The 15,026-nt window shown below is 38.9% G+C and overlaps 1 protein-coding gene across 3 annotated transcripts in view; it reads left to right on the top strand.

Annotated features, from left to right (window-relative positions):
- Positions 1-15,026, top strand: part of LOC128738123 (cuticlin-3) — a 143,081-nt gene that overhangs the window by 73,487 nt on the left and 54,568 nt on the right. For all 3 annotated transcript variants that reach the window (XM_053832994.1, XM_053832992.1, XM_053832995.1), the window contains 2 exons: positions 4,695-4,740; positions 13,367-13,599. In XM_053832994.1, the coding sequence (XP_053688969.1) occupies positions 4,695-4,740; positions 13,367-13,599 (279 nt within the window). The remainder of the gene's footprint in view (positions 1-4,694; positions 4,741-13,366; positions 13,600-15,026) is intronic.

Here is a 15,026-nt window from a genome sequence, read left to right as displayed (position 1 = left end):
TCTTAGTTTTATTACGTTCCTCTAGTGGTTTTCATGACTAATTTTATAAAGCCGCTTATAAAACTATGAGCTCCATCAGAACTTTCAGATGGCCGCTATAAAACTGCCTTCCGACCACGAGCCCACTCTTCAGAAGGTTTTTATAACCTTTTTAAGAATCAGGTTATGGGCTCAAGTAGTCGCTTCACGCTCTGCTGGAAGCAGCCATAAAACCGATTAATCTTTCACTGCTTGATAGCCACCGCCATAATTTTATAAAGCTTTTCGCTTTTTGCTCTGGTAAAAAGCGTAATTAGTTCGCCAGCTTTATCAACTTGAAAATACATCCGTGAGCAGAAAAGTTAAAGTTTTACGGTCAGTTCATCCCGATCGATTTAGTTTATAGCGACCATTATAAAATATAGATAACGATTGAATAAATTTCAGGCAATATCCGTTGGTTTGCAGCTTATGCGCATTTAATTTTATCATGCATATCGATATGATAGGTAGATAAAATCAACGCGCCATTGAAATTTTACAATTTTCGAAAATTGGTTGCTTTAACAAAATAAATATATTTAGTTAAATAAATATGTTTAGTTTATAATAAATATATTTTAGTTGCTTCCTGTGACAGGAAACCCGATTGTTGATAACTTTCTTTCTGCAAAGCACTGCTTTGCTAAATTTTGGTTTGTGAGCTAAAGCAGAATACTAGAATATGGTCATATTGGCTTGCATAAAAAAAGATTTTGGTGTTGAACTCTATTATTCTTTATAATAGCAGTAATAAATCTATTTAGTCAGGGTGTTTTCGTTTTAATAGCTCAGGTTTATTGCGGTTTTAAAAGAGTTATTGCGGTTTGACAAGCAACCGTAATAAGATCAATTTTGATTGGTGCGCCATATTGTATTACTACCACACACTGATGGTAAGTTTATGAGAGACGTGGTGCAGCACACTAGTTTTATCGAGAATAAACTCACGCTAAACGTCACGTAGCATCGAATGACTCTTCTAAAAATCGAACCCACGACCACGCGATTGTCAAGGCAGACTCGATAACCTTGTGGGTACCGACCCCCCGGCACGTCGCCATTTTTCTGTGACTGAATCTGAAACGTCAAAAACACTGGGCGGGAAATCACTTCATATAGCAAATCAATGCGACGGCCATTGTTGTTTGGGGTACAATACAGAGGGGTCCAACTTAATGGGGGTACTGTCAAACTCTGTAGACCAAGATAGCGATGTCGAGGAGGTGGTGGGTACAGAACCCTCAATAAAGCCAAGCCTTACTTACTAACGTTCCCGCTTTTAGAATTTGAACCTTCTGATTTTAATTCGATAGACTTCGCAACCAGCTGTGCAGGACAATTGTAATTCAATACAACAGTTTTCTAATAACCTCATTAAAATACATTCCTTTGTTTTGGAAAGTGAGGAATTGACCAAACTCGTGACTTTAGTCATGACCTTGAAATGCGGTCAGGCATATATATTAATATTTTTTTGAAACGATGATTCTACAATTGATGAAGGGACGGTTCGACCCATGCACCTTCCAGCATTGGACAAAAGACAGGAGTCACAACGACAACTTGTTAACCATAGCTACCTATTACCCCCCCCCCCCCCCCCTTCCTTTCCACCCTTCCCCTTCATTCCCGAAAAAAATCCTTCTTCATTACTTTCCCTTACCGTCCCTTCATCAATTGTAGAATCATCGTTTCAAAAAAATATTAAGTGAGGAATTGTCTGGTGCGAAGAAAGATAAATTGCATGAACTGAAAAATTTCGGTATGTAGGCCAAAAATATATTGGGTAGTTCTGTGGCAGGTGGTGCTCCCGCTCTTTCTGTTGGTATCCGAATGTTCTACTGACTAAACTACTGCCGCACCCTTATATATTATTAGATGGTCTAAAACTTTTTTTTGTTAGATTATAGTTACTCTAACAGCTTGGGTCATTCGTGACTTCTGCGGGGTTGGGATTTGAACCCGGGGTCCTCGGCGTGAGAGGCGTGAATGCTAACCACTACCCCCGGACTGACCCCGTGGTCAAATTTTGTTTTTATACACCTATATCTATACATAGTCTTGTTTTTATTCTCCCAATTCTAACATTCCACATACGCACTTTGCATGATCAGAAACAGATGCAAAATTGCTTTATTATATACTGATTATTACGGTAATTTAATTATTTTACAAGTACTGAAAGTCGTGCTATATTGGAAATAACAAGATGAATTCATCATTTCTTCTCCAAGTTCAAAAAAACAAACAAAGCTCAAAGTTGCTATTTGTTAGTTTTTATGACGCACTAATTGTGTACAGGAACTAAACGCAAAAATGATTTCATGCTAATGAACTACACAAAGTTGGCACTCATTTTTTCTACTACAAAAGTGAAATTACTAATCGATCGTATAAAAACAAGTAAAACAACGATATAATGTATTGAATTTTACTAAACAATAGGTAAATATCTCTTCTTCAAAACTGCATTTACTACAAATGGTAATGTAAACAAACAAATGCGTTAGAGTTGTCAAAAGTGTGATGCGCAGAAGTGTTGCGAGTAACCCCGCCGCTACAAGTATCCCCAGTTGACGGATACTTGTACTAGTAAGAACCTTCATTATTGTTATTGCAAAATTCAGTACGAAGGAAGGATGTGGATGGCTTGATTATTATTATAGCTTTGTGATAGTTTTATTTGGTCGGCCACCAGCACACCGAAAGGCTATTGGGCAGCTTTGTGATAGTATTGCGATACGTATTAAGGAGAAATGAATCGTCATTAACTTTTAGGATTTCAGAAGCAGTTTTTGGGCACAAAATAAGAGTTTTGCTTTTAAAAATGTATTCACTGCATTTTTCTTGCCAATCTGAACACATAGAATACATTTCAATGAAATAGAAAAAACTGCTCTCGAAATATATGGAATCAATGACGACTAATTTCTTACTAACAAGATTATGTGCAAAACATAGGCGTAGAAGTTTCACAAGACACAAGTCAATGCAATTATCCACGGAATGTTTGCCTTCGAGACACTCCGGTGCTGATCGATCTGCCATTATGCAAATGGGGTTTCCTGTGATTTGCAATAAAGATTGTAACGCGTTTTATGCATTTCTTATTTCAAAGAACTTAAATAATGAAAGATCGTAGAAAATGTCCCAACATAAAAGTCTTATCATCTCTTTCATTATGTTTCTCTTCAAGGCACAATTAGTTCTCTCAGTGCCTGTCTACTGATCAGACCAAGTTTACATGATTCATGACAAAATGTTAAAATGCTCGATTATCTAAATCCTACTCTTAATTGAAAATCTCGTGCGGTTGGATCGCATAGCAAAAATTTTCTCTACCACTGTATAATTGAAATTGTGTTTTATTGTGCACTTGATAATTAATAGATAAGTATAACTATGAAATATTATCTCAAGTTATGAGAATTAATCCTCACGTATATGCTAAATGCTGTTTTGCATTGAAATTGTTCACTATTCTTTCGATGTTTTAAACTCATAACTTCAAGTTTTCCGGACAAAACAACTGATCCAGTGGAAAAGAAAGGGGAACCGTGTGAAGCTGAAGTCTATAGAAATTATTACCTTTTACTATACTCTCCTATCGTCCTTTTTAACTATGTAGCAAAATGTGTACCTTCCATTTATAAACAGATTATTGACCTCATTGGTATTAATTAAAAATTATATTTTTGAGAGCGTGAAACAAAATTTAAATACGGACATACTCATTCTGGTGTACCTACTTCTAATGCAGTTGAAGCTTTAAGCTCGTTATTCTTTCTTCCTGTGTGGCCCTATTTCACCCCCGAACCTCGAACCTCGGTTAGCCAGTTATTCCTAATTACAGTATTCAAACCGTAAAAAAATGCTTACACATATTATGAGCATTTGTTGCTTGCAACACCCCACAGAGGTATGCTCGTAAGTAATTTCGAAGGTGCTGGGATAATTATAGTTTTCGTTCGATTCAATTTGGCCTTTCTTACCCATCGCATCTCATCGGATCGCTCTGGCCCATTTTGGGGCCAATGCTGTTTGTTCTGTTTTCCTCTACACACGAGGAGTCAGCGGTCGGCTCGATTCAGCTAGCCGCAATAACGCACAGCCAAACCATCATTTTCCTTAACGAGCGCATAATAGATTTAGAGGAAAATAATCGCACGGCCCGGTAAAAGATACCCTACCTTCAGCGATGTGCAAACGAATGCCGGCAAAAAAGGCAAATGAACTTGCCTGTACGGTTGAATTGTACGCGGCTTTAAGGTAGATGAGCGTTGCTTTTAATAAGCCGCCATGTTTGTGCTGCTTGCTGTCCAGACGGGATTAATTTATTACATTTCAATTATTTTTATTCAATAACACCGACTAAATGCATCTTTGCGGAACATTGTTTCATTGAATAATCAAATTCTAAGAAAAAAGTAAAATGATTAAGTTGCTGAACGATATGGGTAACATCTAACTACACTTTGAGCGCCCCTGCGTGTAAAGTAAAAATACTTCCGCATAAAACACGCAAATTTTCCATCGAACCATGCTTAAAAGAAACGATCAACTTCTATTAGCAACAACCACACTATGCTCTGTACAGACATATGTTTGTTAAATTGCCGAGGTGCCATCACTAACAAGTTTAATTTGTTTTCCTTCTTCATTTTTTTTTTCAGACAATAACCACTTTCACGCGATGCGCTCAAATTCCTTCCATCAAACGTAAGTATCGTCAATTAATGCGACCATCGACATAGAAAGGTATTCGATTACTGCACGCGATTCGATTTTGTGAAATTCAATGAACTGTTTTAGTGCAATGACCGCAAATCTTTTTTTAACGGAGCGGCAAGATCTTTCTAATTCGTCGACATGATTTATCTCGTTTTATGGCCTGTGTACCACGCAAATGACCGTTCATATCGCTATTTTCAGGTTGACCATCACCAGGAAACGGTGTTTGTAAGACGTTATGTAGTCTGCTCTAGTACAACTCATACTACAGACCTCTCTAGTGTGCTTCCTTCTTCGGTGCTGTGTAATTGATCGTTGATCATTTGATTAACGATACTTTCCTATAGCTTCCACTGGGCGAACCGTTGTACGATCGCATCGTACCCGCTAAATTCTGGTTCTGGGTGCAAATATTGCTTATGCTGAGGCCGTACATATAAACCGCAAAGAGGCGTTTGAGCGCAAATGCTGACACCCAACACGATGAGCATTTCTGCCAAGAGCCATTAATGCGTGCCTACCCGCGTAGGACCTTGTGGTCCAGCCATTATGGAAAGAGCAATAACACCACCACCGCCCGTCGACTTACAGAATTCGATGTGGCGGATGGATGGTGAAGAAAAGTCCTCCTCTGAGCTCGTTGCTGGTCGTTGTTGCTTCTTTCCATTCCGCACTCCTCCGACGAAAGAGAATCAGAGGCCGATGACTCAGGTAATTCAATATTCGTGTAGAACGAGCATTGAACTTGTGAACTGCTGAAATGTGTGGAAAGGCGTTGGAAGCCGTCGATGGCACTTAAGGACGGTAGACAGTTGGAGTTGCCTTGCTGCCCAGCGAAATGTTTGTTTTGTGTGGGTTAATGGCAATCTATTCATTAGATGCGTTCCATCGAACGGTATATTTTGCCCGTTTATCCTTGTGCTGTTCTAATTGAATTTTCCAGTATTTTTTTAACCGCAAAGAAAATATTTCTATCTACTTGAACTGTGGTTATCAACTTGATGCAATTTCCATTTTCTTCCAAGTTCCTTGTATAATATCTCCATGATTGAAAGAATAAATATATTCGTTGATTTTGCCTTGGGAACATACCTCAAACTTTAACTCTATTGTAATCGTGGCATACTGGAATGGATTTATTACAGTCACTGCGGTTCAAAAGGGTGAAAAGTGTAACTTTTTTCCTAGCGTCATTTGCTTTCATTTTAGTATTTTGGATCTTTTGTTCGTATAAATACCCCCCATAATCAGAAAGGGTCGAAAGTTAGTCCTGCCTTTGATAAAAATAAAAAATTAACTTTTTTGTGTTAGCAGCTAAAGACATGGTTTCTTCGGCAAACCTGTAGAAAATATAGAAAAGCAAAGTTACTGAAGAAATAACCTTTCTATCTGTACTTTAAATATGAGTTTTTCATGCAGTCGCTTTTTACGCGACTAATTTTATGCGAATTTCGGAATTTACTCGGTTTTTACGAGTTTCGGATTTTACGCGGATGTGCTCCAACGTCTATTTTTACACGCCTGTTTGATATTTACAAGGTTTTTTTACACGAATTTTGGAATTTACGCGGATTTCAGAATTTACACGGAACGTATCGTTCGCGTAAAAACGACTTGGGTGTACTTAATATTTGTTACTTGCTTAACTTTTGTTGGCAGCGTTTTACAAGGACACATTGTTCTAGATAATTATTGAAGCACTTCAAATACACGTTTTTGAAGAAGACTGCAAATTTCTGGGACATTTACTTGCTAAGTTACCGCTTGTGCCCAACCATCCATATGAGAGTATGGCAAGCATATATTTTATGTGTTTTGCGTACGCCGTATGCTCAAAATACGCTCACATTTTTGTATTAGAGTAATGCTCGCTGAAACGGGGCCACTACTGACGCGAGGTCTTCAAATATTGGAACTTTTGAGCCTTATTGGTTGAAAATGGCTAAAAAATAAGAATTACGCTTTTGATATCTCGAAATAGTCGACCCCACGTTCGCCAAGGGGCCTAACAGGTTAAAAAAAAGTTGAATTTTGACCAAATCTTGATCTCTACATCATGTGATATTTCATAAATTTGCCATGAAATAACTAACAAATAGCCCGGTTCTGTAAAGATGAAGAACAGGGTTTTCAAATAGAGTAAAAAAATTTTTGGCGGCCATCTTAGATTTGGTCGCCATATTGGATTTTATCAAACTATCGCCGTTTTTACCATGAGTCCTTGAACCAATTTTCGTTTTAAGACCACCATTGGAAAGCTGAGGAAATATGCTACAAGAAACATTCATAAAATTAGGTGTGCAATGGCATTAACTGAATAAAACAACCAGTTATTTGTAGCAAGGTTCACAATTTTCATATAATTATTGTGTTATTTCCCAAATTTGCTATGAAACAAACTACAAACGACACGGATTTGTAAAGAGGCGAGATAGGGTTTATAAACGAAGTGAAAAAAAATCGACGGACATCTTGAATTTGGCCGCCATGTTGGATTTTATCAAAAAATCGCCGTTTTTGCCATGACACCCCAAGCCGATTTTAATTTTAAGACCACCATCGGAAAGCTGAGAAAAAATGCTATAAGAAACATTCATCACATACATGTGTAGTGGCATTAAATAAACGAAACAGTTTATTATCTGTATCAAGGCTTTCAACTCTCATATAATGGAATATCCTGCTACAGAAAATTAATTGTTTTATTTAGTTAATGCCATTGCACACCTAACTTGATGAATAGTTTTTATAGCATATTTTCTCAGCTTTCCGATGGTGGTCTTGACATTAAAATCGGTTGGGGAAATCATGGCGAAAACATCGATTTTTCAATAAAATCCAACATGGCGGCCAAATCTACGATGACCGCCAATTTCTTTTCACTTTGTTTTAAGCCCTATCTCTCCTCTTTGCATAACCGTGTCGTTTGTAGTTTGTTTCATAGCAAATTTTGTAAATATCACAATAATTATATGAAAATTGTGGACCTTGCTTCAAATAACTGGTTGTTTTATTCAGTTAATGCCATTGCACACCTAATTTTATGAATGTTTCTTGTAGTATTTTTCCTCAGCTTTTCAATTGGGGTCTTAAAATGAAAATAGGTTCTGGGGCTCATGGTGAAAACGGCGATTGTTTGATAAAATCCAAATGGCTACCAAATCCTAGATGGCGCCAAAATTTTTTTTACTCCATTTGAAAGCCCTGTTCTTCTTCTTTAAAGAACCGGGCCATTTGTTAGTTGCTTCATGGCAAATTTATGAAATATCACATGATATAGATCTCAAGGTTTGCTCAAAATTCAACTTTTTTTGAACCTGTTAGATACCTTGACGCACGAGGGGTCCAATATTTTGAGGTATCAAATTCTTGTAATTCTTGTTTTTTTTAACCATTTTCAACCAATTAAGCGCAAAATTTCCAATATTTGAAGACCTCGTGTCAGTGGTGGCCCCGTTTCAGCGAGAATTACTCATCAATAGATAAGAGACATGGTTTTTTCGGTAAAGTTGTATAAAATATAAAGACAAACAACTTTGCAGAGAAAATGATATTTCCATCTGCCGGAAGCAGAGCTATAGAGCATTTTTTTAGAAAGTTCTTTAAGTTTTTCATGCCTACTGTATAAATGCTTTTCCGATATGCTAAAGCATTTTTACATTGCGTAGAGAATTACTGCTTCAAAAAAAGTTATTTTGCTCTTAGTTTTACATAAAAAAATGGGGAATTGCTTGCTTTAAAACGCTGTATCTCGGGATCGGCAAAGAATATCTCGGGGCGATGAGTGATCTCATGTAAAAAAATCTGTGAAATTCGATGAAGTTGAAAGTTTTGAGATAAAATTGTCTTCATTGGGAGAAAAATGTAAATTTAGTTTTCAAATTGAGTTTAAAAATATTTGGCTGCACTGGTGCTCAAAAATAACGAAAAATCTTTTTCGAATTCCTTGGGCGATTTCCTTTAAAAATGTGAAAATAGTGTCTTTCGGAGATACTTTCGGAGATACATGCAAAAAAAGAGGTTTTCACAAAAACGGGTATTTTTCTTAAAAATGGAGGTTCTCCCATTAATCGAGGAAATTCGAAATCGAGGATTTTTACTTCCTGGCCGATAACGAACAATCTGGCGAAATTTGGTTCAAATCTGTGAACGTCGATTACATGTTTGAACTTTTTCTCGGTCACATGGCATGGAATAAATATAACCCATAAATACATGGCATGGAATAAATAAAACCCATAAATATTTCACGGTGTTCAATATACCATTATTAAAAAATAAAATAGGCCATTTAAACGGCAAATGCCAATTGGTTTGTATCGCCATCCTACACCTCTGAGCCAAATAAAAAAAAATCGTTCAACGAATTTTTGAGTTACGCCCTTTTGAAGTTTTAAAGGGCAAATTGCTCATATAAAGTAAATAAAAATCTTCAATGACGCTTACAAAATGGACGTAAAGCACAGTCGGTATTGACTTTTTATGCAACATATGCCCATTGGCGACTATTTCAGGAGTTTAACGCTGTGTTGCGACCAACCGGAAATGTTCCGGATTAAGTTATCGCTGTGGGAAATGGCCTGTATCGAACATGAACAAAAACTTATCATGCGACACCTCACATTACGCCAGATTTTAAAAACTAGATCAATCGCAGTCAGATTTACTACTTAGCACCTCGTTGGTTATATCTGGAGAAGTTACGGGGACTTCCGCGAATACCCAGACAAGTGTCCAGTATCGTGAATGAAAAAAACTTATCGTGCGACACCTTAAAGCCCAAGCCATATCTGGTCAGATTTGGTCATATCTGGACATGTTTGGGGGACTCCGGGAACCCCTAGGGAAGTCAATAACATAATGTGGTATAAGTTTGGTAGTAAAACCATGTCCGGAATTGGCCATTGTGGTTCTAGGTACTCAAATTGGGTTACATGAATCTATTTTTAAAATTTTAGTGTGATTTAAGATATCGTATGATGAGTTTTCGTTCATGTTCGAAACTGGTCGTTTCCAGGGGTCCCCCAAACATGTCCAGATTAGGTTCGATTTCCAGCTTGAATGTCTCGCTGGATCTCCTTACTATCTCCTCAAATACATGAACTCATCTACTACTTCTAAGTAGTTCGTCACCGTCAATGGTTCCCGACCCACTCGATTCTGCTTTCAGTCAGGCATAGAATATCTCTGCCGTCGCAAAGCTCCTGGCTATGATATCAAAGTTATTTGCGAAGCCTAGGAGTCGGCTACGCTTGGTAAAAATCGTATCTCTGGTCTCGTCTCAATGCCTACTCGTCGGATCATGCCATCAAGAGTGATGTTGAACAGCATGCGGAATAAGCCGTCCCCTTGTGCCATTCCTCGCGGCGTCTCAAAGAAGCTCGAGAGTGTCCCCGAGATGCACACAAAACACATTACTTAATCTAATGATAGCTCTGGTCTGTCGCGCCAATTTATTCGGAAAATCGTGTTCTTGCATTATCTGCCATAGCTGGTCTCGATCAACTGTATCGTATGCTGCTTTGAAATCAATAAAGACGTGATGCGTGGACACGTTGTACTCCCGACATTTTTGCAAGATCTGTCGGAAGGTAAAAATTTGGTCCCCCCACGAAACCTGCCTGGTAATTCCCTACGAAACCATGTGCTATCGGTGACAGAAGGCGTAATAGGATCCGGAAGAGTACTTTGTAGGCGGCCGTTTATCAGCGTGTTGCCACGATAGTTGCAGCAGTCGAGCCGATCACCCTTTTTGTAGATAGGACAAACCACGATATTTGGCCAAGTTCTCCGTAGTGGCAATGCTCAGATATCTTTTCCAATTTTCCATTTTCTTGTTGGAATTCTTCATCAAACCAATTATTTCGTATGCTCCGGGGCTTTTCACCCAGTGTCGTAGTGCGATAGCAGCCTCACCGATAGCTAGGCGTATTCTGTCCTAACCGCCCTTGATGTTTGAAACTCCTAACTGCTCGGAAGAAGGCAGTGCCTCATCCAGTATTCATCCAGTTCATATCACCAATGACAATCTTGATGTCCCGTGGCGAGCAGCCTGTCGCGTACTACCTTCAGCCTCGCGAAGAACGCTTCCTTCTAATCGTCGGGTCTACCTTCGTGCGGTCAGTGTGCGTTGAATTGAAGAAACGGCTCTTGTTCCTCAAAAGATACATTCTCTCGTTGATCGTCTTCAAATCTATCTCGCGATTCTGCATTCTGCCCAATACTACAAAACTCGTACCCAGTTCGTTGATAGGGCCTCCGCTCTGTTCAAGCTGGACCTTTCCGCCGCAGCGCAGGTCTTCCAAACGTTCTCTCCTTTGCGAAAGTATTCCAGTAGAGCTACACCCGGTCGACACCTGCGAAATTTAGCGATCTGCACTTCTAAGTACCACGGTTCTATTCGTCGTTCTTGTTATGTCACCTAGGTCGATGCCGAATATTCCGATCCGTGTTCGCTTGAATTTCCGTAATTGGTTTAGGTAGGTTGTTTTACTAGGGTCACGCTACCGAGTCTTCAGGACCAGGATGAGGCAGCGATGTCAGATCTATGGATTTTTGTGCATGCTTAAATTTGGTACCCACTCTTTAACTCGAGATCAGAGAAACTATCCAGTCTAAACATGTACATAATATGAAGATTATATATGAAGTATTCTTTGTTTGAAGCTCACAGAAATTGAGAAAATTGAAGGGTCTCAAATTTAAGCATGCACAAAAATCCGTAGATCTGACATCGCTGGGAGGAGGTGGAGATAGGAGTTGCAGGATAAGAGACTACCCAAAAATGTTTAATTTGTGACTAATTTCAAGTGAAATATCCCATCTGCGATTAACAGTAAATCAATTGGTTGTTCGCATATCTAGCGTTTTTTACTGCGCGTTGCAGTATATCAGCTTTTTGACCGCATCAAAAGTCAAGCAAAGCCGGGGGATTAAACGTTCTTTCCAAGACTTGACAATTCTTTATCGACAGACTTCGCAGTCGGCTATTAGAGTACAGGACAGTTACGGGGCTAGTGCAAAAATCCTACGGACTCTATCTAGTAGCACCGCCTAGCCGAGATTCGAAAATACGACGACTGGCTTGTTGGACCACAATCGTACCTCGAAACCAACTAAGCGGTGTTTGACAGCGTAGCTGTCCTAAATTGGCATCGAACATTCTATTCAATATCTTCAGCCGCAGCCGCTTATTGTATTGCATTTATATAGCATTGGTATTTGAAGTTTTTGGAGCGTCTTGGTAGAATACGAAATCTGAAATTAAATAAAAAAGAAGGCTTCATCATTGTCTATTTTCGAACTAGGCACTGAAAAAACAGACACTCAGGAACTCAGGACACTCTGCAAATCGTAGGCGAAATACGTATCTGTCGCGAATAAATATAAATAGTAGAATTTAATTGGAAAAGTTTGCTTTTTTATTTAATTTCAGATAGCATTGTTAATGCTTATTGGTTACCTAGTTAGGCTTCCAGTCTAAATTGGCGCAAAGTTTTAGTCCAATTTTAAACCAATTTGAAGTGCAAATTAAAGTTCAATTTGAAGTTCAAGTCCAAATCCAAGTTCAAACTTATATCCATCTTCTATTCTAAAATAAAGTCTAATTTAGTGTCTAATTTCAAATATAGTTTGCACTGGGATCCCACACCAGTTACCACTATCTAAATAATTTATTTAATTGAGAACATTAAGATCTTGTTCACTGTTCGTCTGCTTGTACAGGTGGTAAAAATGTTTAACTGAACTGTTAGGTATAATAAACCAACAGTAGAATTCTATTTTAAAAGTAGATTTTAATCTTATATGATTGTTTTGTTGGAAGGACAAACGTTCTTTCACCCGTAAATAAATTGCTGCTAATCATACCATGAAGAGTAAACACTCTGAAACAATTACAGAAATCTGGTAACAACACCACAGACCAAACATTATCAAGCCACAATAAACTCGTTTTGTAACCCTGTGAATGATGAAAGGGGACGCATCGCAATGAAAAAGAAATGCTTCTCCCTAATGTTGTTCTCCACCGCAAAGAATCTAATGGTTCAAGTCAATTACCAGCTACATTCGTATAACTGTGCTGAGTGGTCATTCGCCCACCATAAACCGTAAAATTTTTATCATTTTTTACTGCATTTTTTACTCACGTTCATTTCATGTAAAAGTAGTTCATATCTTGAAAAATTTACGCTTCCGACAGGGTCATGGACCGTGTATTTTCATGACACGACGCGCGGGTTCTGGCTAGGAAGAACCAATCATGTGAAATCAAGATCTATTGCTCCGTGAAAGATTTATGTGATCACGAGCACTCGTCCTATCAGTGGGCAGCCACATTCCGTTCAAAGTCGATGTTACACGACCAGGAAGAAAAATGAGAAATAACCGAAGCCATTGCCGCGGACTTTCTGGGCAACTCGTCATTTAATCTTCTGCAGTTGGTGTGCTCAGCTTGTATTTCCCTACCCCAACTACTGGCTGGCCACAAGCGGCAGTTCATTGCACTGGCGGCAAAGATCTAAACTGCTTTAATAGGACCGGTCGGTAAAACGAAAGGCGTAACCAAACTGATGTGTGTGTATGTTTCTTTTTCCTTTCTCTCTTTCGCTAGGATCTGCCACGATATTTACCAAAGAACCTACAGTTCGGATACAATGTCTATCGGGTTCTATGCTGATCACGATCAAGGATGCACCCGCTAACCTCAACGGCCAATTCAGCGGGATGGTGTATCCGAAAGGATTGGCGAAAAACTCAACTTGCCTCACCGAGTACCGGAATCAGGAGGGCGCCCTCCGGTACAAACTTCCCCTCAAAAGTTGTAACACGATGCCCATCGAAACGGTAAGTACAAGCAGCGTAGTGTAGGCGGGGGAGGAAATGCTCATAGCACTGAGAGCATTGCTGTATACAGCTTGAACTTGGGTCCAAAAAAAAACGTGTTATATTGCGCAATGTGGACCTTTTAGAACTCGAACGCTAGCAGAGTAGAGTCTAGAACAAAGTGTTTCGCACTTCGCTGACTGTTCCTGTTCGGCCAGAACCGGTTGTACCAGCGAGCAAGGTTTTGAATGTCATACTCAATGGCCATAGTTCCTTTTTCGTGTGGTGTGATCTCGGTGGGTGCTTCTATAAATGCTATTACGTTAGGAGGGAGAGCGAAAAAAAACCTTCGGGATTGCGCCTGACGCCATTAACCCGACCGGCAGGCAACCAACCATCGTCGTTGCCGTCTGTCCGTCGTCGTCGGTACGCTGATTCCAAATTACGTGGGCTCGAAGCAATGCGGTTTGTTAATTGCTGCCGAGTAGGAAAAAGACATGCCTAGCTATGTGTATCCATCAGGGCAAAATATGACTCTTTGTCTGTGACGACGGAACCGGTTTGAAGAGGCGTATGCTGACGATCAAAATTCGAGGCTGTGTTATTTGAAGGTCGTATCGACAGGGGTTTTTTGCTGCCGTGCTTTGCGTGTGCCTCTAGTGCTGCTACTGTTACTGCTGCTGCTGCTGCAGTAGCAACGTTGATAAGGTGTTATTAGTGGGTTCAAGGTCGACCCTTTTGGAGTCGATGCACGTTATGCAAAGCAGATATGTTTGAAGTAGCTGTTGTGCTTTGAATGAATCATTTATTAATACTAATGTTTGAAAGTAGCGCAAATATCGTCTGGCTATAAAATTTATTGATGCAATTACCTTCCACGTGTGTCATTCTATTCTAATTCTGGTCAGAATTTTTGGTTGGCAAAGGTGGGGCACCACAATTTTGCTGTATTGATACAGCATTGCCTTAACTTAGAGTTATTTTGAATACCCTTAAACATCAAGTGTTTTTCGATTCTGTTTTCAAACTGTCATGATATGACAATATTATTTAGGGCATTGCAAATATTTTCAAAAATTTTAGTTTTCCGAAGTTGGGCAACTAAATTTGTTCAACCAGTTCAACTACTCTTGCTTTTCACACATAAGATATAATTTTCCACGCCAAAACCTACTAAAAGAGACACATAATCGACAGAAAAAAAATTTACAACTTTTCGGTAATTACATTGTTTGAGTTTTCACTTCATTTTCATGCTAGATGCGTTAAAATTACGTACATTCATTTTTCGCATTCTTCAGGCTATATTTAGAAGCCACAGACAATGAATTTTATATAGAAAAATTTTACTCATGTCCAACAATTTGCATTACATATGCGTTTTAGCGTTAAACAGTCTTTTACGAGAATGTGTGTTGAACATACTGAATAAATTTGTAACATTTGGA

This window comes from Sabethes cyaneus, chromosome 2 (assembly GCF_943734655.1).
Source record: "Sabethes cyaneus chromosome 2, idSabCyanKW18_F2, whole genome shotgun sequence".
NCBI lineage: Eukaryota > Metazoa > Arthropoda > Insecta > Diptera > Culicidae > Sabethes > Sabethes cyaneus.
This window is presented reverse-complemented; position numbering and strand designations above follow the sequence as displayed.